General features: G+C 40.8%; 1 protein-coding gene across 2 annotated transcripts in view; it reads right to left on the bottom strand.

Annotated features, from left to right (window-relative positions):
* The window catches only part of ADK (adenosine kinase), a 180,025-nt gene that overhangs the window by 53,663 nt on the left and 101,128 nt on the right, over window positions 1-25,234 (bottom strand). For both annotated transcript variants that reach the window (XM_035138686.3, XM_035138687.3), the window contains exon 7: window positions 14,573-14,743. In XM_035138686.3, coding sequence (XP_034994577.1) covers window positions 14,573-14,743 — 171 coding nt within the window. The remainder of the gene's footprint in view (window positions 1-14,572; window positions 14,744-25,234) is intronic.

Below are 25,234 nucleotides of genomic sequence, written 5' to 3'. Positions count from 1 at the left end.
CTAAATTGCCACTGTATCCATCTGCAATAAGTTGCAACAGCTCTATGCATCTGAGCCATATTGAAATTCTGCTACAAATAATAACTATTATCTAGACCTGTATTTTGTATCCCCAAACTGTAAAACCTACGCTACCAGCACTTCCTCCCTAGTCCAACATCTCTCATATGTTTTTGGCATACAGTTTATTATAATCTATAAACATCTATATAAATAGGACTGTTTTAAAAATCAAGGCACTGCATGAAGAAAAAGAAACCTTTCTCTTTATGAGATTCCACACTTCAAAAAGTATTGAAATGAAAACTGGTGAAGGATGATTAGAATCAAAAATACTACAGACTGAAAAGAAATTAGCACAATGTGAGCTGCCATTAAATCTAACCTAAAAGGACTTTAATGAGCGATAGATGTTTGAAAGAATGTAGAAGACTGCAAAAAGATTACTGGAAAGAGTAATAAAATTAGGACTAAAATCCTGGGGTTAAGAGGCCTTGTTTCATTGAAAGAACACAGATGAATCATATCACATTTTTCAGAGCATCTTTTTTCCCCTTTACACAAATGTTACGGGTTTGGACTGATTGCAATGAATGTGTTTTCCATCTTACTTCCTCTCTTGAAAATGCATGGATGAACAGGGCCCATTTTCAGACTTGCAATGTAGAATATATCCCAAATGCACTCTGTAACTGCTTCCAAAAGAAAAACCTCACGACAAATTAATAAACGATCCCCCAACAAAGTGGTGACTTAAACTGAGGTCTCATTAACTTCTGATGAAATAATGAAAACTGCAATCAAAAACATAAAAGAGATATTAAATTAAGGTGGATACACAAATCTCTGGAAGATCATTACAGAATTTATGTTTACACTTAGATATCTAAGTGTAACATGGGAATGGAAATATTAATATTTAATGCAACAAATAAAACTTATAGGAGAAATTCAAGGCATTCCCCAAGCCACAGAAAAAAGTTTCATAAGATTTTAAAAATTAATGATCAGTGTACACAGAAGCAAGTTCCTTTAAATGTCCAGAAATGCAGCTTCTTTCATCTACTGCAGATAAAGAAATTGAGATAATTATTTTTCTAATCTGAAGGTATGGGTCAACTTGGCAAGTAAGATCTAAGAGAATGCTGAAAACTTTTGTGTTTGTTTTCAAAGGGACCTAGAGAAGCCCTAGATGGATAATAGTTTGAAGCTATGGGTAATCAAAAGTTTCTTAGTGGTCCAGGAGAAATTATCAGGGTTGTAATCCCCTGTTCATCTCCTGACAAAAGCCATTGGCCTGAGTGACCGACGCAGTTTCAGTTCCAAAACCAGGGCAGACACAAGATTCAGAGTTCATAGTTCAGCTAATCTGTTCTCCTGCATGTTCTCCTTCTCCTAGCCATTCTGTATTTGTGTCTACCATCCATATGAATTCAAACCACCTGCTTTGGCCAATGAACACCATAACAAGATAACAAAAAATTGGAAAACGTAATTAATAATCTTTGCTGTGAGTCCTGGAGGACCTTCTCCCTGCAGGGGTGTAAAAAGGGTGGACAGAGGGGTCAGACTGCCCCGGGTGCCACTCGGGGAGGGATGACAAGATGGCCCCTGCCTCCCCCCAGCTGTAGAGCGGCTGAGGGCATGTGCAGTCCATATGGGCACTGCTCACGTGGTGTCCGTATGGGCTGCCTCTCGCATGGTGACAGTACGGGCTGCCACACATGTGCATGCACATACGGAATGCCCGTACAGACGCCTTGCGCAAGCAGCAGCCCGTGCAGAGTGCGCAAGATGCTGCACTGCCCCTGATGCCGGAGAGGGTTCCTTTGCCACTGTCTCCCTGACATGCCTGACGTGGGAGGAGAGGACTCCAACTACAGGAGCTGGGGCTGCTAAGGAGGCCAGAGACCATCTCATCTGTCTCATAGTGCAGGCCCAGGTCACCATTGGCAGCATTGGTAGCAGATATGTTCTGTGCTTAATATTTTATTCTCTTGTTAATTATGCTGTTTTAAATGTGCATTTTATATCTGACTTCCTTTAGCAATGCTTTGTTTTGAAATATTTAAGATAATATTTTAGTTTCCTGTTAACTGTGTTGCTTTGAATGTCTACTTTATATTTGACTTTCTTCAGTAATGTTTTATTCAAGATTTTTTTTTGATGTTTCAATTAATGTGATGTAAACTGCTTTGAATTTTTCTTTAAAATGTAAAGTGGTATAGAGAACAACAACAACAACAACAACCAACAACAAACCTCAATGATGCTTGTTAAGTAAATGTTATGTGTAATAATAATAATAATAATAATTTATACCCCGCCCATCTGGCTGGGTCTCCCCAGCCACTGTGACACATATAAAAACATAATAAAACATCAAACAGTAGCAATCTGATCCAATATAAAAGGTCACAATAACTTTAAAATAAACAACATTCAACAATCCATCGGAATCTGATGGTAAACAGTAAAATTATACATCAGCAAATAATAATTAAACAGTTTGTACTTATCAATAAAGATTTACCAATCTATAATCAATAAAAATAACAGCAAATCACAATGCATAAAATACCACAAAACATACAAAACCATGTAAAAGGATCAAATAGAGAAATAAGGACACACAACTTCTAAAACTATTTTTAAAATATCTCTTCCAAGCTGTTTCTGCTGTTCTCAAAATCATGTATTCAGGAACGTATTCAAGGTTTTGTTTGTTTGTTTGTTTTAATCATTAAATTCAATCTCTGGTATTTCCAGATAAACTTGGGTTTGTCCCCTGTTTGAAACCCTGGCTGCCAGTCAGTGTACGTAATATTGAGCTAGATGGAGCAATGGTCTGACTGGGGGTAAGGCAGCCTCCTATGCTTCTACGAAGCAGTTCTAGAAATGGGGCGAGGCAGTGCAATCTAGTCATCCTGTGTAATATTTAGTTTTATGTCAAGAACCAGTAGTGAAGTTGTGATGACTAGAACATTTCTGTTTGTTGCACAAAGAGTAAAAGAGGCAATGCAATGGCTTACTCCTGCCACCCCCAGCTTCTAGGGCTTTGAGTTGAGCCTCTTTTTGAAAGAGACCCTCTGGGGCCTGGCCTTAAAGCAACATTTCCAATACACTGCAAACATCTTAAAAGTTTCTATTAAGTCTGTCCACATCTGGACAAAAGGGAATGCTGAGCTGCTCCGTATCATATTACCAATTAATGTTTAAATAGCCCTTCCAATTATATGATTTAATTTTACAACCATTTTACAAATTGGCTTAGGTACAAAGATAATGTAAATTCTGCCAGTAGGCTTTATTTATATACCCTTAAAGGCAGAATTTTATTTTTTTTTGAAATATTCCCGGAGTCGATGGGAGAAGTGGGGCTCTGCACTCCTCAGCAGAAAAGGAAATTAGAGGGCCCCTTTCCCCACTATTTTCAAATACTTTGCTCTTTCCAAGAAAAACAAGTTGTAAATGGCTGGAGCAAAAGCTCTGAATTCCAGCTCCTAGAAAAAAACACAGTTGCTAATTAACTGAATTTTTTTTTCTAATGTAAAGAAGAGTGCTGTTAAAAATTATGCATCAGCAAATATGGGATTTATACTTATTACATGATATAATAAATTCAGATGCCAATAAACTGTGTGCCAGTTATCAAGGGGAGTGATTGCATGACCAACACAGGGAATCTGAAACACACTACATGTGTGGAACACTCCAGATTTGTATTCTGCTATTCTGGATATAAAGCCCCCACAATTTTACTTTTGAGTGTGTTGACTTTCTCGAAGAACTAACATTTCGTTGCTTTCCTTTACATAAACAAAGAGGACGAAAATGAATCTTGAAAGTTTAGAACAGAACTTTACTTGTTTTTAATTGCCCGTGCTCACTAGGAAATTCTAGCTGGTTGAGTCAGCACATCATTGGAACTATGTTCTTATGGCGCAAATCCAATAATAATTGAATAATGAAATACATCATTATGACCAGGGCTGGCTCAAGACATTATGCTGCCTAAGACAAAGGAGAAGTTGGTGCACCCTCATTCCATGTTCAGAAAGGAAATGGATTTGTAATTGAATCTTACTTCAACTGGTAACAGGGTAATGTTCCTCCAGTGCACCTGATGGCAGTAGGTTAATTTAGGAGATATATATATGAAAAGGCCTGTGGTACACTAAGCTCTGATCTCCCACAGATGGGAATGGCTGGGGGGGATCAATGTCTGAGGTGCGTTGGTGCTGACCTCCAACATCTGCCACCCGAGGCGATTGACTCACTCTGCCTAAAGGTAGGGCCAGACCTGATGGAGACCACCAATAATCATTCTGCAAATCAGAAACAAAGTAATTCACAGCAGGCCATGTCTATTCTGTTGTATGGCTCCAACAATAGCTACAGCTATAATAGACTGGCAGTTGTAACTGAACAATAGTTAAGAACACAGTTGCACTCCCAGCAATCGTGGGATCATGATAGTTTTGGAACATCTGCTGGCAGCTTTTAGCACACGAATTGTAGTACTGGATACTTTGGGGGACCAGATACCTATTTATGCTATTCACGTTTTGCTAAAAAATGTTTTGTTTTTTAAAAGACAACTGGGTTTGTTTATTATTCAGCAACGTATGCAACAACTTCAAGCTCAATACAAAGCCGTTGTGTGGAAAACAATAATAGTTTAGTTAACATGTATTTTTTTCTAGATCAGCATAGGAAAGGGGTGGCATAACAACAACAACAACAACAACAACAACAACAACAATTTATTATTTATACCCCGCCCATCTGGCTGTGTTTCCCCAGCCACTCTGGGTGGCTTCCAACAGAATATTAAAATACAATAATCTATTAGACATTAGATGGTTATGGTAACTATTATTTTATCATGAACACCAAAGTAAATAGGCTTATAAAACATGAGCAAGCTGGGCCACCATGAAAGAAGCTATTGTCTTAGAACTGGCACAAGTACTTCTTCCTTTGAAGTCCTTAGATCCAGAAATAAATATTTGGTGTGTCCTATCAGTTTATTCCAGCAAATGTGGTAAGGTGATATTTTACCTGCTCTTGAAAACCTTCTCGGACAGTACATTACTACTGAAGCAGCCCATTAAGAGAATCTACAACTAACTGAAAGGCTGTGATTAGCAATGTTATGGGGTACTTATGCTAATACCTTTTTAAAATTCTTGATCAGTATTCATAGGAGTATGCCTGCAGATCAGCCCTATGAAGGAAGTTACAGTGCAGAGCAGACTTAGAGCTTTGTCTACGGGCTGTTTGTACTTGGCTATAGTCCCTATGCATGCATGAGGGCACTGCAAAGTTTGCAACCAGACAGCATTCAGGTGCCATTTGCGTGAACCAGTGTCTCTGCGTGGAGGCTGCATTCATGGTCCTTGAAATAGCCACAGCGCTTTGGAAAAGGGCTGCCACTGTTGTGGAAATCAAAGGTGCCATTTATAGAGCTCCCATATGGAAGTCCTGGTTCAACCCACATGGTATCTTCATGGGAAAGCTGCCTGGTGATGGGTTTACTGGCAAGCTTGTGCATTCTCAAGGTACCCGTGTGATGTTTTAACATAATGGTCTATGGCCAGAGGTCCCCAGACTACGGCCCGGGGGCGGATACGGCCCAATGGACCGATTTATCCGGCCCCCGGCAACCCCCACCGCCCGCTCTTAGCAGCGTGACTCAGTGGGGCAGCCCACTTCCAGGTCGCCAGATGACCAGAAATAGCTTGCGTGCATGCGCATGCATCATTTCCGGTGCACTTCCGGGTTGGAGGAGGCCCGTGCTCATGCACACAAGCCATTTCCGGTTCTCCAGCGACCTGGAAGTGTGCCGGAAATAGCATGTGTGCAGGTGCATGGGCGCGCGCTCCCCCATCCTCTGCGGGATCAGCGCTTCAGGCACTGGCCCGAAGTGCAGTAAGTCTGGGGACCCCTGGTCTATGGCTCTTAAAGTTAACACATGCAGAATTCACATTTGGTGGTGACGAACGCCGGCAGCCTGTCTAATCTGTGTGCACTCCGGTTGATACTTCGTTCGACCTGTTGCTATCGTACTTTGCTGACTGCCACAGGAGCCTGACAAACAGAGCCTCAAAGACCATATAGACTGGTTTCGCCTTTTGGTATTTATTTGTATATGTTATCTGCTTTTGGCTTCTGTTTCAGCGTTTGTATATTGTTCTCTTTTTGTTCTCTTTTTGTACTAATAATACTTGAAAATCTGTTAGCAGCTAGAGTTGAAGAAGGCCTCAAAATGGAAGTATAAACACATTCCATCAATGAAACAGTGAACTGATCAATTATGGAATATTACAAACTTTGTTACGTTAACAGCCTTTGTTCATGCCAGAAAAAAAATCCAGAAAGAAATAATAATCACAATCAATTATTGGAATTATTATATTAGATACTGGACTATTTCTCATACATTATTTCTGAGTTGTTGGCATCTGTCTGTCTCGGGAGACAATGCAAGCGTATGCCTTTCAGGGTGAAGTCAAACTGTTGACAGCTCCTGCTGTGGTTGTAGATACCAATATGGGAGACATGTCTTGTTGCAGCTGGGGAAGATTAAGACATCCGGTTGAGCTGACGCAGGTGTACTATGGTGTTTCTTCTTTCTGTGCTCCTCACAGTGATCATTCCTCCTCTAGTAACTGCTGTGGCTACACAATCTGACTGATTGTCTCCAGGCACTGTGGTTGTTTGCAAGGGATTCCCACATGGCAGGGTTAATGTTGCCAGCCTTCATGTTTCACTTGCAGACATCTTTGTAGCGTGAAGTTGGACTGCCAATGGGCCTGGTACCTGAAACCAGCTCTTTGTGGAAGACGTCCTTGGGGATCCTGCCATCTTCCATTCTGTGGACATGACCAAGCTGGCATAGATGTCATTGAGACAGGAGTGCAAAAATGCTGGAGATGTGGGCTTGGGAGAGCACATATTTGTTTGAGACCCTGTCCTGCCATGTGAAGCCCAAAATCTTCCTGATGCAGTGCATATGGAATGTGTTGAGGCATCGCTCCTGGTGGAAGTAAGTTGCCCACTTCTCACTACCATAAGGCTCAACACACAATCTTGGTAGAGCTTCATCTTGATATTCGTTGTTAGCCTCACCTTCTCCCATACCCCTCTGGAGAAAGGAGCCATTGCCATAGCTGCCTTGCCAATACGCTTGTCCAGTTCAAAGTCGAATGAAATTGCTGGTTCTGTTGCACAAGTGGAAGTCATGAGCAGAACAGCAGCATTGGCCACAACCCTGTATTTTCCTTCATTTAGTTCCTTTCATTTTTCATTTTTCTCTTGATCACATTTATCCTACTTTAGATGCAGTTATTGCACTTACTGTATGTATTTGAATTTATTAATATAATTATTTCATTTACATCCTGCTGTTTAAACAAATTGTACTCAATTTGACTGTTTAAACAGTCAACCACGAAAATGATCTACTTTAAAACACAATAGAAATACCTTCAATGAACGAAGCATAGCAAAAAGCATTTAAAAAGCACAAAGAAGCCCCAATAAAAACAGCAAAAAATAAACTAAGAGAGTTTACACTTTTCTAAAAGCCTGTCCAAACAAATATGCTTCCCATCTGTGGGGTGAAAAAAACTTTCAAAACCCATCATATTACTTAGCATCTACAATGGGCTTGGTTTTATAGCTATCTGTAGCCTGTCAAATATAGAATTAAATGCTCCGATCTATTAGATTAACTGTCTTAGATTTAGGCCTCTGGCTTATCAAGGAAAAACATAAACAAACTAAAATCTTAAATCCCAGAAGTTGTACAATTTTGGCAACATGTTGGAGCTAGGTTTAATTTTTGCTTTCAACATCTAATTTTACTTGAAAATGTTAATCCTGAGACATTAATTTATTTATCTTAAGAACATAAGAAGAGCCTGCTTGCTGCCGGATCAGGCCAAGTCTAGCATCCTGTTCTCACAGTGGCTGAACACAGTGGCCCGTGGGAAACCAGCAAGCAGGATTTGAGCCCAAGAGACCCTTCCGTCCTGTACTTTCCAGCAATTGGCATTCAGAAGCACTGCTGCTTTCAGTTTTGGAGCAGAACATAGCCACCTTCTTACATTTGTGCCCTACCCTTCTTAAATAAGTGTCTAGATGTTCTTCTTCACCCCTCTCCTGTGCTCAGTTTCCTTTTTTTCTCTCTTCTTCTATATTCAGCCTTTTATTTTCTTGTCTGCTGTTTGCTCTCACAGCCTATTGACTTATTTTTTTACACCCATTTCCCTCCATTGGGTGAACTAGGGAGGGGAAATTGTATGTGTGAGTCGTGTGGGCTTTCTCATCATTATGTGCTTGTGTCTATTATTATTTTCCAGACTACAGGTGGGTTGTGCATTCTCAGCATGGGGGGGGGGGGGGGAAGAAGAGAGCCAAGCTGGGAGGATCTGAGAAGAGATGCTCTGAGGAGTCTGCCTTCAGTTACGGGGCTGTTTGAAACCCCTATTACAAAACTTGGAGGAAACAAAAATTCCTCATAAAAGTTACAGATAATACAAAAGCTTGGACAATTTGACATTAAAGAAATGGTTCTGATAGTCAAAAATGGTATTAATAATCAGGATTACTAGAATGTAGCACAGTTACATTTTAGAAAGAGGAAAATCAGAAACTTATAAAAATGAGAAACAGCAATGCGTTTCTTTTGCCAGAAAGGCAAATGCCATTTCAGTTTCTATGACAGGCGGAGCAATTTCAGTTTCATACGATATCAAGTCCAGTTTTCGTCACTACTATTTGAGGAGAGCCTAGCAGTTCGAAAGCACGTCAAAGTGCAAGTAGATAAATAGGTACTGCTACAGCGGGAAGGTAAATGCCATTTCCGTGTGCTTCTCTGGTTTGCCAGAAACGCCTTTGTCATGCTGGCCACATGACCTGGACACCGGCTCCCTCAGCCAATAACGCGAGATGAGCGCCACAACCCCAGAGTCAGTCACGACTGGACCTAATGGTCAGGGGTCCCCTTACCTTTACCTCTATTTGAGGAGGATACAAAACAAAGAAAGACTGCAAAGATCAACCAACATGCAAAAGGATTAGGAATGGCATATCGGAGGAAGACAGGCTGGGGTCTGGGCATTGATAAACTGAAAATAATAAAATTAAGAGGCTCGTTCAAATATCTAAATGGCAATTCTAATGGTGAATGGGTATATTTCTTTTTCTTTTGGAAACCTGTAACAACAAAAGTCAGGTGAGCCCCCTTTTTTTTTACTCCAGTTGAAAAAGGTTTTGCCTCAGTACAATTACCACTGAGGTGGCAAACTCATGTGCTTTTGGTTCTTTGTGCAGTTTTGGCAATTATGTCAATTTTACGGAAGCACCACTCCAAAGGCGCTGTAAACTTTTAACAGCCAAATATTATTCTTACCTCTGAAAAATGCTAGTGCACAGCAGAATATTCTCACAATATGACACTTCATGGAGCTTAACATTTTTATTTTAAATTTCCTTATCTAAGAAGCATCTAAGAAGGATCAACATGCAGCCAGAGAGCAGAGAGCAGCCATTGGAAAATATATTTGTTATTAAGAAGAAACGCTTGCTCTATACCACCGCTCACCTCTCTCCAGTACATTTTTCATGGTGGAAACATTGGTTTTTTAAGAAAGGGTGGCATAATTTCTAAATTAGGGTAATAGAACAGCTCATAAGGTGTGTGGTTGAAAGCAGCATTAAAGTATCTTAAATATCTGTGCTGCAGCTTCTCCTTTCCCTCACAGCATACTAGGTATATACTAGAATACCTACTGCACCTGAATTTTTACTGGAGCAATCGAGGAAACAATGCTAAATAGGAAGATTAATTGAAACAGGTGAGTCACAAAGAAATGTGCTGTTATATTTAGGATGATTAATTCCAAAGTGATTCAGATCGTTTCCAGTAACAGGGCTTTTATCAATGGCGGCGATAAGGCTAAGCTATGATTTTTAAGTATTTCATCTTTGTAAAGCTGCTGCAGCTAGCAGAAAGGAGGGGCGCAGAAAGAAGAGATTTGCTCCATAGCTGAAATAGCCCAGGGGTGCTTCAGAATCCTTCCCACAGCACATCTTTACAGCATGCCATTGACATTATGAACCTCCCCAGCACTGTAGAGTAGCTCATTTTCCAGCCAGAGACAATTTATCAGATACTCAGGCTGTGTGGAAGAAGATCCCTGTTAATTTAGCAGGAATGATAATGGTCCCACAACCTTTTGATAATTGAAAATTCAGTATCTTCCACAGAAAATAATGGATAAAATGATGTAAAGGATCCAAACTAGGTTAAAAAATAATAATTAAACCTCTAATGAAAGCAGCCTTCTTTGGGTGCTGCCCCACTCTTCTCTGTATTACACGTTACTGCAACAAGTTACTATTTGCTTATGGTGCATTGAGAAGCAAACCAGACATCAGCATCTATGAATCTGTCTTAAATGTCAGTATCGGTTTTTATTTTATTTTATTTTATTTTATATCCCGCCCTTCCTCCCCAAGGAGCCCAGGTTAGAGCAATTAGATTAGAAGATTCCCTCTTATACACATATTTCTATTATTAATTAGAATATGGAATTGACTCCCAAAGCTTACAAAATGTCTTTAATGGATACAGTATTGGCATTATTAGGGACTCTGAGGGAGGGGAGAGAAAAAATGCCAATTATTATTATTAAAACTATTACTACTACAAAATTATGAAAATGTACGGTACTTAGTAATAATAAAAATAAGAAAATGTTGTCCTCTGTGGAGTTCATGTGTTTGACACACTAATGTTTGGCAAGCCTAATATTTCCAAACATTGCTTTTTGTAAGATTCCCCGCCCCATTTTAACATGAGGACTCTGGGCGTGTTATTCGCAAACTGTTTCACGACTACATAAATTATTTGCGAGAGGAAATTGTTTCATTGACAGCTTGATCTTTGACTTTTATGTGTGGGCAGGGCTTTGCAGCTGGATTCTGGCATAATGTCAAAATGGCATTAATGAGCAACTCTTTGAGTATGTATTCTTGCAACTGTGCCAGGTTTTCATTATTTTAATTTGAGGAGCCTGAAAAAAACAACCCTACCGCCTATGGAAGATGCATGTTCAAAACCAGGCTCAGTTGTGGAAACACCAAGTCACTTATTTATTTAAAACATTTCTACACCACCTTTCATCTAATGGATTCAAGGGCAGTGCTTTTAAGACATAAAAACAATTCAAATGTACAAATACAATAACATATTTCATAGAGACTGAGAAGCGGCAGAAGATTATCGAAACTAAAAGCTGACTGAGCCAATATAACCCTTTAAACGGTCAGAGGAAATAAACATGTTTCAACCTGGTGCCAAAAAATGTACTTCCTGCACCAACTGGACCTCTTTGGGGAGAGCAGTCCACAGGGAGCAATGACAGAAAAGGTCCTCAGTGCATAGCTAACTCAACTCCACAAAGGAAGCCACTGGGTTTAGTCACCCTCCTCCAGCCTTACTGGTCTTCTTCGGTACAGCATGGAGACAGGGACCAGCCCCAAACCAACAGTGTGAGGTAGAACAAGCCAGAGTTCTTAGCTCGCGTAGTCACAGGAAATAAGAGGGCCCTACAATCTAAAACCAATACAACCTGCAGTTTGACCTCATGGCAAATAACCACGGATAAAATGATCTACCACGACTCCACTATATCCTTTCAAAAGAAACATCCAAGCTGGTTGCCTTCACTTCATAATGTTCATGTCCAACCCCCTCTTGTCAGGCAGTAGTTTTGCCTTTAATAAACTGAGCTGAAAAGGCTGGCAGAAATATAGGCCAGACTATGCCACCGCAGACTTTTCTGCTTCTGTTGAGCCAGGGAGGTTTCATCATGTAGCCCTCAGGGACTTTTTTGGCAGCATTTGACACCCCCACTCCACCCCGCAGCCCTCATGCTGCCTTCCCAAAGCCACGTAAGGAGGCGCTGGGTTTGGGGAAGGAGGCATGAGGGTTTTGACAGGTCCTGGAGTCCTCTTGCCTCCTTCCCAAAGCCTAGTTAGCACTTTCCCAGCTTTGGCAGTCCCTGGCAACTTTCCCACCAGTACTCGACAAGGCGGTGTGCAGCCTGCAGGTTTGGTGTCAAAGTATCCTTGTGGCCCACTTGGTATGAAAAGTTGGGCCGCCCTGGTCTAGACGTACTACAACCCCTTGGCCACCATGAGTTGGACACCCACGACTTCTACCATGTTTGCAACAATCCACCTTCTGATACTCATACTCCTTTCTGCTTACAAAGGCAATAGCATTTTGCTCATCAAGCACACGCCGTTTGGACATAATATTTAAAGTTTATGTCCTCTGACAACTTAAATAGCTCTGATTAGTACTGAAAGTTAGCTTGGGTTGCAAATATCTATTGAAGGTGAGCAGTTTTGCAGATGAATTAAGCAGCAACTTGTGACAAAGCTGTTACCATCAGGAGATAATTGACCTTATTTGACTGTTAAGCATCCCGAGGCAAAGTTGAGTGTGCTTAAATCCTGGCAGGTTAATTATCTAGTGATTACAGTAGGCTTGGAAGGTATTATGGCTAAGAACCATTTGCAAAATGACACTATCAGAAAACTAAATTTAATAATAATTAAAAGAAATGACAATAATCAAGGTCGCCAGTCATGTATCGCTGCATAATGAGCACTGAATAGCCATAATTGGATAGCAGCAATAATTACTTTTATACCAAATAGCCCACGTTTAAATTTATTATGTGAAGCCTAGTTAATAAATATCAATGAGCTAAAATTGCAAAGAAGTGATCAAGGCATCAGTTCAAATGTTCTAACTGATCTACTTCACTGAGCTACTGAAGTGGGTTTCAAAAGCACCCGTGCAGCTCATAAAATATGGACATTTATATCTGAAGAAATCATCAATGTCATTCAGATGCAGTTGGGTATTCAAAATTAAAATGTGGTATTTAAAGCTAGTTTGTTAATTGCTTTCAGGTGATAAATGACAATAGATTTTCAGTCTGCTGCTTTGAACTGTAATTTCTCTGCATCTCAAACCTTAGCTAGCATCTTTTTTTTCCCCCTCCAAAGGGGCATTCTGTGAGTTACACACAGCTAATCATTCCCACTGTGCTTCTCCCTTCACCAATCCAGGAGCAACAAACTATGAGTCCTGGCTTAGCGTAACATGCAAACCATTGTTTATGGTTTGTTTCTCCCAAACAAGCAACGATTGCTAGGTCAAAAACAAACCTTGGGTTAATATCATGGTTTGTTTAGAGAAAAATAAAACGTGTGCAGATTTGCATGTCACGTTAAGCCAAGGCTCGTGGTTTGTTGCTCCTCATCTTAGTGAAAAAGGAGTGATTCAGCAGTGTGCACTAGGACACTGCTAATTCACAGTGACTCTGATATGTGCAAGTGGCCAGTGAAGATATTATGTGGATTGAAAGCAATCCACAGAATCAAAACTATCCTGCAGACGAACACTGAAGGATGGGTAAGCAGGTAACAGATCTGCACTGGGTAGGTCACACAGGTACTGCGGTGGTGGCCCAAAGGGCCACAATAAATGTGATAATGTGTACTACTGGAAATCCTTGAGTGCGCTTCTAATAGAGAAATTATGGTAACCTGTTGCTTTATGAAACTGATGATTTTGCAAGTTGCCCGCCCCCCCCCCAAAAAAAAATTGGGGCAGAAATACAGCTAATATGTGAATCACAAAGATACAGCTCAAAGCTAGAACATAAGTTGCTACATGGTGCAAATGGCTAAACGTAACACAAGTTCCCAACATGCATACTAATACACAATGTAACAGAACACGGTGGGAATCAAAACTTAAATCAGCAGAAATTGCCAGTGCTTATTGCGCATGTGTATTAAACATGAAATGAGGTAATGATGTACATGATTGGTGAAAATTGAAATGATTTGTTTGAAACTTTATAAATACTACTGTCTGGACCACTGGACGGGGTTGCAGTTTTGTGGAACAATCCGACTGTAACCTACTGCTTTGCAATAAACAACGTTGGACTCCTAACTCCTCATGTTTCTGAGTTTTACAGTACCATTTCCATTATATTCCACCTAGTGTACTCTGTGTGAATTTCAGCATACATCAGAGGCCTCTAGGAGCCTCTGGGCCACTCTTCCATTGTGCACAAGGAAGGAGAGAGAGGCCAAAAACAGATCTTTCTAATGACCAGTCTGTTGAACCTAGAGTGAGTTTGCAAATAATCCCCACAAAGTTATCAGCAAAAGGGGGCTAGGCAGGGTAACTAGCCTGAAAACATATATATAGATGGTAGTAATTTTGAACCTATAAGAAAAGCAATAATCAACTTCTATAGAAAGAGTCCATGTTTGGTTGCCTGGACACAATTCCTACTCATACCAAGCAACCAGCTGTCTGCAAGACTGGATTACAGCCGCTTTTTACATTGGAGAGGTATCTTGCACGCCGTAACAAAAGTTACAACCAAACATATTTATCAATAAAGAGCAGAAATCAGAGTAGATGTTCTAACATTATACGCCGCTATAGGCCAGCAACACTCACCGTCTCATTCCCAAACAGGACGTCAACGTAAGGCAGAACTTTCATCATGGGCTCCTTGTAGAACTGGCTAATAAATGGTGCAGAAAGGTTCAGAGTGAAGATCTTGTTGTTTGCAGAAGCCTGAGATGCCACTTTCAGTATAGATTCCGGCGATACTGTCAAAAAGAAACCCTGCAAGCAAATGCAGAATAAATTGTTATTCAAATATGTTTTTTTTAAAAAATAGTATTTCTGTTGTGGAGGGGAAAAAGAAGCACACAAAGAAATAAGATGCCACAGTACCCCCAAATTCCCATTTCCTGGAGCCGGTTCACGGGGATACCATGGTCAATGGTATCAAAAGTCGGCAAAAGATCAAGAAGTAGGAGTGAGGTCACTTTCTCCCTGTCCCCATTCCCTGCAAAGGGCAACCAAGGCCGATTACGGAACAAATTACAGAACTATATGTCTAAAGAAGCCAGAGGTTTTGATCCTGCATTAGTCAAATCTGGTGAGCTGGGCTTGTGTTCTCTTTAAACAACAGCCATGTTGTTTTATTTTTAATAGGGGGGGGGAGGAATACTGTTTTTATTATTCATTTCTTACTTTTCACTTCCTGAAAAGGCAGCATAAACAAAGAAATAAAACACTTTACTTTTTCTGATAACAAAATAAAGGGGAAACCATTTCTATAATTTAATGCCCAATGCAAAACTCAAGTTGAAAAGCTATTAACACAATTCCGCGCACGCCTCCTCAGCCATAATTCCCACTGAGTTCAGTGAGACTTATACCCAAGAAAGCATGTACAGGAACCAGTGTCTCGCGGTGGGGGGGGGCTTGTTTTGCCCAAGAACCAGAGTAAAAATACCTAGAAAAATCCCAAAAGGTTTCTGGGATTTAAACTTTCGTCTGCTTGATTTGCGCATGCAGCTTCTGCCTAAGTTGCTTCAAGCCTTTCTTATATAAAATAATTACAAGCTGCTGTGAATTATTTACAGCATGGTTACATTTCGCATGTAATACCTGGTAAGTTATGTTGGCACTTGCAAGCCGGTGTGTTGAATTTGGATGTTCGTATAATTAGGGCCACCTTTGATGACTGTATAATTATGGACAACATTTACATAATGCATACAAGCAACATTTTAAAAGCGGAGTGCCTCACCCCTCTTTTAAAAGAAAAATGGCACAGCCTGAGTTGGCTTAATTTATTATAAACTACTGATTATGGAGCATAAATCTATGGAAGCTTGTACTATATTGCAGAGAGAGAGAGTTGTGAAAGAATTGTTGCATTAAGAAAACACAAAACATAAGAAGCTATCAGGCAACCTCAGCACATATAATCCTGAAACGTGCGATGATTAAGGCTGAGTGTGCCAAATACTGCTCTTTCAAAATGTGCTTGTTGTTGTTTAGTCGTTTAGTCGTGTCCGACTCTTCGTGACCCCATGGACCAGAGCACGCCAGGCACTCCTGTCTTGCACTGCCTCCCGCAGTTTGGTCAAACTCATGTTCGTAGCTTCGAGAACACTGTCCAACCATCTTGTCCTCTGTCGTCCCCTTCTCCTAGTGCCCTCAATCTTTCCCAACATCAGGGTCTTTTCCAAGGATTCTTCTCTTCTCATGAGGTGGCCAAAGTATTGGAGCCTCAGCTTCACGATCTGTCCTTCCAGGGAGCACTCAGGGCTGATTTCCTTAAGAATGGATAGGTTTGATCTTCTTGCAGTCCATGGGACTCTCAAGAGTCTCCTCCAGCACCATAATTCAAAAGCATCAATTCTTCGGCGATCAGCCTTCTTTATGGTCCAACTCTCACTTCCATACATCACTACTGGGAAAACCATAGCTTTAACTATACGGACCTTTGTCGGCAAGGTGATGTCTCTGCTTTTTAAGATGCTGTCTAGGTTTGTCATTGCTTTTCTCCCAAGAAGCAGGCGTCTTTTAATTTCGTGACTGCTGTCACCATCTGCAGTGATCAAGGAGCCCAAGAAAGTAAAATCTCTCACTGCCTCCATTTCTTCCCCTTCTATTTGCCAGGAGGTGATGGGACCAGTGGCCATGATCTTGGTTTTTTTGATGTTGAGCTTCAGACCATATTTTGCGCTCTCCTCTTTCACCATCATTAAAAGGTTCTTTAATTCCTCCTCGCTTTCTGCCATCAAGGTTGTGTCATCTGCATATCTGAGGTTGTTGATATTTCTTCCAGCAATCTTAATTCCGGCTTGGGATTCATTTAGTCCAGCCTTTCGCATGATGAATTCTGCATATAAGTTAAATAAGCAGGGAGACAATATACAACCTTGTCGTACTCCTTTCCCAATTTTGAACCAATCAGTTGTTCCATATCCAGTTCTAACTGTAGCTTCTTGTCCCACATAGAGATTTCTCAGGAGACAGATGAGGTGATCAGGCACTCCCATTTCTTTAAGAACTTGCCATAGTTTGCTGTGGTCGACACAGTCAAAGGCTTTTGCATAGTCAATGAAGCAGAAGTAGACGTTTTTCTGGAACTCTCTAGCTTTCTCCATAATCCAGCGCATGTTTGCTATTTGGTCTCTGGTTCCTCTGCCCTTTCGAAATCCAGCTTGCACTTCTGGGAGTTCTCGGTCCACATACTGCCTAAGCCTGCCTTGTAGAATTTTAAGCATAACCTTGCTAGCGTGTGAAATGAGCGCAATTGTGCGGTAGTTGCAGCATTCTTTGGCACTGCCCTTCTTTGGAATCAAAATGTGCTACTAAACGTATAATTAGCCAGTTTTCCAGGCCCACAAGGTGCTACAACACCTTTGAGCCACAAGATTGCAACCGTGATAGGAAATAAATGAGAACAAAGTGATGCCTTAAATAATTTAGATGAACACACAAGTAGCAGGTCTTTTCTTTTTAAAACTAATTTTAGAAATTTGGGTAATGCAACAAAAAATATCTTTTAGATTCCTGCAGCATGGGGAAGGAAGGAAGTTGAAAAGAATAGTTAACAGTATAAAAGCTCAGCTAGACCGTACACCACCCATTAGCAGACATTTGAGCAAGTCTATGAGGATTCAATAATATTTTGCAAGTGTAAGAAACTGTAAAAAGCAAGAAGAATTACTTTAAAAAGTGGAAATCTTTCCCAAATGGGAACAAAATGGGAATAACTGTACATACAAATACAGTTTGTATTATTTTAATCGCAACAAAGCCACATTCTGTCATCGCCATTTCAGACCTCACCCATATTTATTCATTATTGCCACCTTCAGAATTTTCTCCTCAATGGGATGGACGAATTTAGCAAAACAATTTTGGAATGTTTTTGTCTACAATAGGTTCTCAGGAGCAACCGCCCCACTCCTGCTGAAAAACTAAAGAATCCTAAACTATGGCACGATCTAACTAGAGAATCTTAAATTATGATACAGCCTATTTCCAAAACCTCCAAAATTCCAGTTTTGCTGCTGCATACTAACCACATGGCTGATGCAACAATGGCAGACGTTTCCTTGAGTGTGACATATTGGATAAATGAGCATTTAGTTTTGAAGAGAGTTGATAATGTTATCACTTGATTTCTCTCATTAGGTTCTGGAAGTCATTGCTAGTGGCAAAATCAGAAATCATGGCTGTACTCAGTGATGTTTTTTAAAAAGCTCTTTGGCTGAGGTTGGGAGCACTTGTTTTTCTCTACCCAATTATTGTTAACCTTTAGAACAGTGTTTCCAAAAGTGGGCGATATTGCCGCCGGGAGGGGGGTGCTGGAAGGATGCAGGGGTGCAATTGGGTGTGTGTGTGCGTTGAATAAAACATTTGATAAACTGTATACGTTTCATCTGTTGTGCAATGACGCTTACCAATGTAACATAGTTGTATTTATTTATTTCCAAATAAACACACAAAATGCAAGAGTTATAACAAATATAGATGCATAAAAAACACAAATTTGCCACTGCATCTTTCTGTTTGTTCACTAAAAGAATATAGATTTCCGTGGGGTGTGGGGCACTGAGCATTTTTGTTTCTGAAAAGGGGGTGGTAGGCCAAATAAGTTTGGGAACCTCTGCTTTAGAAGCTAAATGAACTTTGAGAAAAGTAAAATACCATGACTTGGCGGAGATAGCCTGGGACACAAGCATCCACAGCCATGCTTAAACATTGCTTCCTCCTCCTGTGGATTTAAACGCACTGTGCTTACAAGAACCACTTTCAAGTGTCCCATTACCAAAAATGAAACACCACTTAGTACCCTTAAAGGTTAAAGTTAACGAAGCTCAGGGTCACACCAGAAATTTATCATGAACCTCGCTTCAAAACATCAAAGTCACTGGCAACCAGGGTGGGGGACTCTGAGTGGTGCTCTAATAGGAAATTCCCTTGAACAGCAATGTAGACGCAGCCAGGATTCTTCATGTTTATTACATTTTAAAACCAGATTTTATCTAGTACTTTCAGCAAAAAGAAATTGTTGGTTGATTCTTTGATTTTCATTGATTTGATCCAGAATGCAGTTGTTTTAAATTGGACAGAGTACGGATGGCACGAAAGCAAAAATTTCTCTGAGTAATGATTTTGGCTTGCTGCAGTTTGCATTGTTTATTTTAATGGAAGCATGGCTTCATAAGTGGAAAATGACGAAGGTTTTAGCTATTGTTTTATTTCAAGCAGGCAGTGTTCCCATTTTTGATGAAAGCTGAATTTCAAACACTTTTCTGTACCAAAGTAAAAAGCTGAACTGTCAGTATGTGTGCTTATATTGACCCTGACATTTTCTTTTAAGTAAGTGCCAACATGTCAAAAGGAGAGGGCTGCTTTAAGGCTGGAACAGTTTCATTAAGGCTAAAGCAAACTCTTAATTGTTGCCACATTGGTATTTATCATTACAACAGCTGCACCGCAAGTTCTCGAGATACAGCAGCGAACATTAAGAACATCAAACTGTTATCTTATACATGCCTAAGATTATGCTTTAGAGATGCACATCCATTTCGAATTAAATTCTATGGTCACAGCCCAGGCAATGGCTTCAACATACACTCAATGGGAAAAGCTCCTCCCTTCCTTTTCAACAGCAACTCTCCAAGCAATATCACATACCACTTTCGAAATTATTAGTGAGTTCCAAAATGGGCTCGCTAAGTTTTCTGTCCAAAGCACTATTGGCATATGGAAGCCCAGGAATGGTTCCACAGCTGCCTGTCCTTCTCCTTAGGCTGCCATGGAAAGTTTGCATTAATACAGCCCAAGATGTCCGGGACCTTAGCCCACAGAGAATTCATGGTACAATGCATATTTCAAACTATCCCCGTGTAAATTGTACAATGCACTGAACTGCTTCTGCAATCATAACAGCCTAAGAAGAGCCGGCTGGTTGGGAATTCCCAGATGTCAAAAAAAGGGCTATTTATATATACCACCACTGCGGCCCGTGTTTTGTTAGCCCCCAAATGGAAAACGAGCGAGGTCCCAACTAAAGAAGAATGGCAACTTAAACTGATGGAATATGCACAGCTTGCAGACCTAACATATAGAACAAGAGAACAAGAAGAACATACGTTTAAAGAAGACTGGAAAATGTTTATTGAATATATGGGGGGGGGGACTGTGTACACTTGAAAACGTTGGCAGTATTAAGATAAATTCAACAGTGTAAACAAGTTTTGATGGATGTACCGGTATTAATGGAATACTGAATGGTTTAGTTTATGTAAAATATGCAGGGATTTATGATATGCAAATTGAACCATGGAAAGAGAAGATATTTTAAGGTTGTTTAATGAATATTTTACATTGTAAAATAGAAAATTTAATAAAAATTATAAACAAAGAAGAGCGTGCTGCATCAGGCCAATAGCCTACCAAGTCCAGGATCCTGTTCCCACAGTGGTCTACCATATCCCTATGGGAAGCATGCAAGCAGGAGCTCCTTCCTCTCCTCTCCTTCCTCTCCTTCCTCTCCTGCAGTTTCTAGCCAACTGGTTTACAGAAGTAAAATAAAAAAATTCCTTCAGTAGCACCTTAAAGACCAACTAAGTTTTTATTTTGGTATGAGCTTTCGTGTGCATGCACACTTCTTCAGATAGAAGAAGTTTACAGAAGAATACTGTCTTCAACACTGCTCTTACAACTTGACCCTCTTTGTGAACATCACCTTTCATTATATCATGCCTTCTTCAAAGCAGCTCAGGGAAGTGAATACACAAGAAATTTCCTTTTAAAATAAAATTAAAATTCAGAACAACCCTGTAAGGTAGGTTGACCTGAGAAACAGTAAATGTCATTAGCTGGGATATGAACCTGTGTTTAACAGCTGGGACAAGATTTAGCAGGTTGGGAACATTATATGTCAAAAAGGACCCACTCTCTCTCTCTCTCAATTTATTTTAGTTGCTAGGTTACCGGCTGAAAAAGGAATTGTTCCTAACAGATTTGCAAGAGGTTAATTTGGATTTTCATCATCCCCAGCTTGCTCTTATTACTGGTTAATCCAGCCTTGAAAGCACATAATTATTGCTATCGGTGTAAGTATTATCTTACAGTAAAGAAGCACAGACTAAAAATATTCCCGCCGTGTGAAATCAGACTTTGTTGCCCCGAGGATGTCCAGAGGAACACTACACAACCCTTCACCATATTTACAAGAAGCTCCACACAGTCTATAGGAGTCCTGAGAACATTGCTTTCTGATTATACTTTGGCCTACCTCTCACTGAGATGGCAAACCCATATCTGCCCTGTACTATGTAAGATTGCAGGTGAGGACTAGCATAGTTGAAAAGCTTCTCCCTACACAATAAGAAGATACTACAGGAATCCAGTTCTCATTCACATCCACTACTCTTTATTCCCATCTGAACAACACAGAAGGATGCTTCCGATTTCCCTCTTTTGATAAGACTACTTTTCTCATGATGCAATCTTTATTATAGCGAGATAATATGCTCTCTCTTTGGGGCTCTTGAAATTTATTCTGAAGAGGGTGACAATGGTTTTGACTAATATTTTTCCATGTTTTGTGCTGCTGTTACAGCATGAAAGCGATCAGCATTTGAGATAACATGTGTAATTATCTCTGTGCACACACTATCAAGATTACTCTTTAGGAAATAATGAATGATTACTTTAAGATGGCAACTGGTGTGTGCAACGGAAACAGAGTTAAATATACTTTACACTAAACAGAAATTCACTGAAAGCAGCTCAGAAAGCCAAAAAGTTACAAGAAAGTGATTTAAGGGGGTTAATTTTAAATCATAGCAATTGCTTTTTTAAAAAAAAATGATTTGATTTTAGTGTTTCAGTAGGCTGGCATATTGGACAGGAGTCACTTCTGAGATTCTCATGGGCAGAGGAAGATAAAGCAACTGAAGCTGAATTGGACAGATAAGGGAAAGAGGGATCAGATAGAATCATCAAACTGGAAGGGACCCTGAGGATCATCGGGTCCGACCCCTGTAATGCAGGAATATGCAGCTGTCCCATATGGGGGTTGAAGGGCTGACTCCTCTCCCAGTCCTCCTTTAAGCTGGGCAGTGGGGGGACTCTGGTTGTAATGCCAACAAGTCAGGAAGTCTGACAAGTGCTGCTGCATAATGTTAGGTCAAAGCGTGGGGGGAAATAGGCATAATCCAAGACTGGGTCCTAGATCTGACCTGGGTAGATGAGCTGGGAAGAGTTGCTTTATCCCAGCTTTATCCAGCTGGGCTTTTGATGTAGCACCACCACAGATCAGGCAGGTAGTGCTGCCTTGGGGTTTATACTGATTCCAGCTTGAGGTCTTGATCATGTTCTGGCTTTCAGTGTCTGCATCTAGAGGCAGATTTGAGTCAACCCCATTACCAAATAGTCGCCCTGGTTGAGTTGGGGGATAGGCAATGTTGAGAACTTCAGAAGGCTTGTGCTAGAGGTCTACAACCACCATATTGCAAAGGTATGGCATTTATAATAAACACACAGTCTCTAATCACTCTAAATAATGACAGTAGCAGCATTTACAACAACAACAACAAATCTGTTTATTGTGAGGACCATGCCTGTACACAAATATCAACAAAACAATAATTAAAAATATTAAAATTCATTGCATACTATCCCAACAAAACCTTCATCCCACAAAACAGGAAGAGAAGGAAAACAAGCAACGAGTTAAACAGACGATGAAGGGGTCTTTACATTGTCATCCATAAATCTTTCCCTGGCTTTCAGGGACCCAGGTGGCGCAGGGACCCAGGTGGCGCTGTGGTTAAACCACTGAGCCTAGGGCTTGCTGATCAGAAGGTCGGCGGTTCGAATCCCTGTGACGGGGTGAGCTCCCGTTGCTTGGTCCCAGCTCCTGCCAACCTAGCAGTTCGAAAGCACGTCAAAATGCAAGTAGATAAATAGGAACCGCTACAGCGGGAAGGTAAACGGTGTTTCCATCTGCTGCTCTGGTTTGCCAGAAGCGGCTTTGTCATGCTGGCCACATGACCTGGAAGCTATACGCCGGCTCCCTCGGCCAATAATGCGAGATGAGCGCGCAACCCCAGAGTCGGTCACGACTGGACCTAATGGTCAGGGGTCCCTTTACCTTTTACCATAAATCTTTCCCTGGCTTTCAGCGCAAAAACCGCTACCGCATGGGTAATACGTGGGTTTGCATCAACTAACAAAAATGTTACTCTATCTTCAGGATTGATTATAGAGTTGGGTATAATTTATAGTAAGCAGCATTTACTATAAAATAATTATTGCAATCAGATAATAAGTATAATGATAGATTCCTTAAATATTAGATTGTAGAATTTTTAATTTTCATGATGCAACAGCTACCATTTCATAAGTTGTAATGCTTTAATTATAGTGGGTGGGGAGGTAGGGAGTCCCAACCAGAGACTCCCTCCAATGCTGGCCAAATCATGCCCCCCCCCTTCTGAAAAGACAAGTTAAGGTGTCTCGGCCCCAAAGAGGTTAGGGAGCTAATTTGAGAATGAATCAGAAAATCAAACCATGGTTTCGTCCAGCCTTGTTCTTACTAACTATAGTTTAAACAACCTATAATTCCCTGTGTCTGGACATCATGTTTAAAACTGGAAACAGATGTTTCTGAGCTCCTCCTCAGTCACATAAAAGAGAAAAAGAAGGGAGTAGGGATCCAAAAGCTCATTGCAGCTCATTCATGTAGCAGGAAATGATGGTTTCCTGTTATGTCTGAAACCAATCCTCATGCTTTGCCAGATTTCTGCAGATTAAGGAATCACTATTGCAAATGCATATTGGAATCAAAGCATGAAAATGGAAACACTTGCGATCTCATACCGCATACTTCAATATGTCTGAATTATGAAAGGATTTGCTATTAAGGCTTTTAAAATTATGTAGCTATTATTAAACTGTTTTGAATTATATTCCATACAGATATACTATAGATAACACAATAGATGCATTTATATTTTTGCTTGGTGTTTTCTCATGCTCTGCTGTGTCCCCTTTGAGTTTAACAAATACCGAGAAGAAATGCACAAAATAAAGTGACAATGACTGTGAACAGACCCTTATCTTACAAACAGGGAAACAGGAATGTTTACCTTAACTCTTGTAAGGTAATAATGATGGAGACAGAGGCACCTCGCTAGGGATGACATTCTATGCAGAACCACCACCGAAAAGGCCCTGCCATGCATCAATGCTAACCAAGCAGCCCCCAGCAGCAGCAGCAGCAACTAGGTTTGAGACAGCTGATATTGGGGAAGGCACTCTTTTAGGTACTTGGGTCCCAAGACACTGGAGAGCTTAGTACTAGCACCTTGTACCTATTGAGCTTGGTAGCTCACTGTCAGAGTTTTAAGTCCAGTGACACCTGCTCCTGTCAGGTTGCCCCACTTACCAAGGCAGCAGCTGCATTCTGCACTGACTGTAGTCTGTAGCCTCAAGACTGACTTCAAGGGCAGCCCCACATAAAATGCATTATAGCAGGCATCCCCAAACTTTGGCCCTCCAGATGTTTTGGACTACAATTCCCATCTTCCCCGACCACTGGTCCTGTTAGCTAGGGATCATGGGAGTTGTAGGCCAAAACATCTGGAGGGCCGCAGTTTGGGGAAGCCTGCATTATAGTATTCCACATGAGAGCTATCAGAGCATGGACAACTAAAGCCAGACTATCCTAGTCCAGAAACATCTGTAGCTGATGAATCATCTAATCAGAATTATGCCTAAATTGGGCATTAGTAATCCAAGCCACAGAAGCCACTTGATATTCTAGTGATAAGTGGGAATCCAGAAGTACTCCCATACTACTAACATCTTCCTAACCCCTCCTAGAACAGGTTAAACACCTAACTCCTGGAAATGGGAACCACCCACTCACAATACTTTCATCTTTCCATTTATTGCCCCCCATCTTGTCCACCACTGCATCCAGACAACTGTCTCAACACCTTCACAGCCTCTCTTGATTCCGATGAAATGGAAAGAGAGGTCTGTGTGTCATCAGCATACTGAAGACACCATGCACCAAATCCCTGGATGACAGCTTCATATGGTTTCCTGTAGATGTTAAATGACACAAGAGACTGAATGAATCCTTGTGGAACCCCACAGCCCCAAAGCCATGGAGCTGACCAACAGTCTCCTAGAACTACTTTGCAGGTAGGAGCAGAACCATTGAAACACAGTGCCTGCAATTCCCAGCTTCATGAGTCACTCCAGGAGAACACCATG

This window comes from Zootoca vivipara, chromosome 5, assembly GCF_965207765.1.
Source record: "Zootoca vivipara chromosome 5, rZooViv2.hap1.1, whole genome shotgun sequence".
Taxonomy (NCBI): Eukaryota; Metazoa; Chordata; class Lepidosauria; order Squamata; family Lacertidae; genus Zootoca; species Zootoca vivipara.
This window is presented reverse-complemented; position numbering and strand designations above follow the sequence as displayed.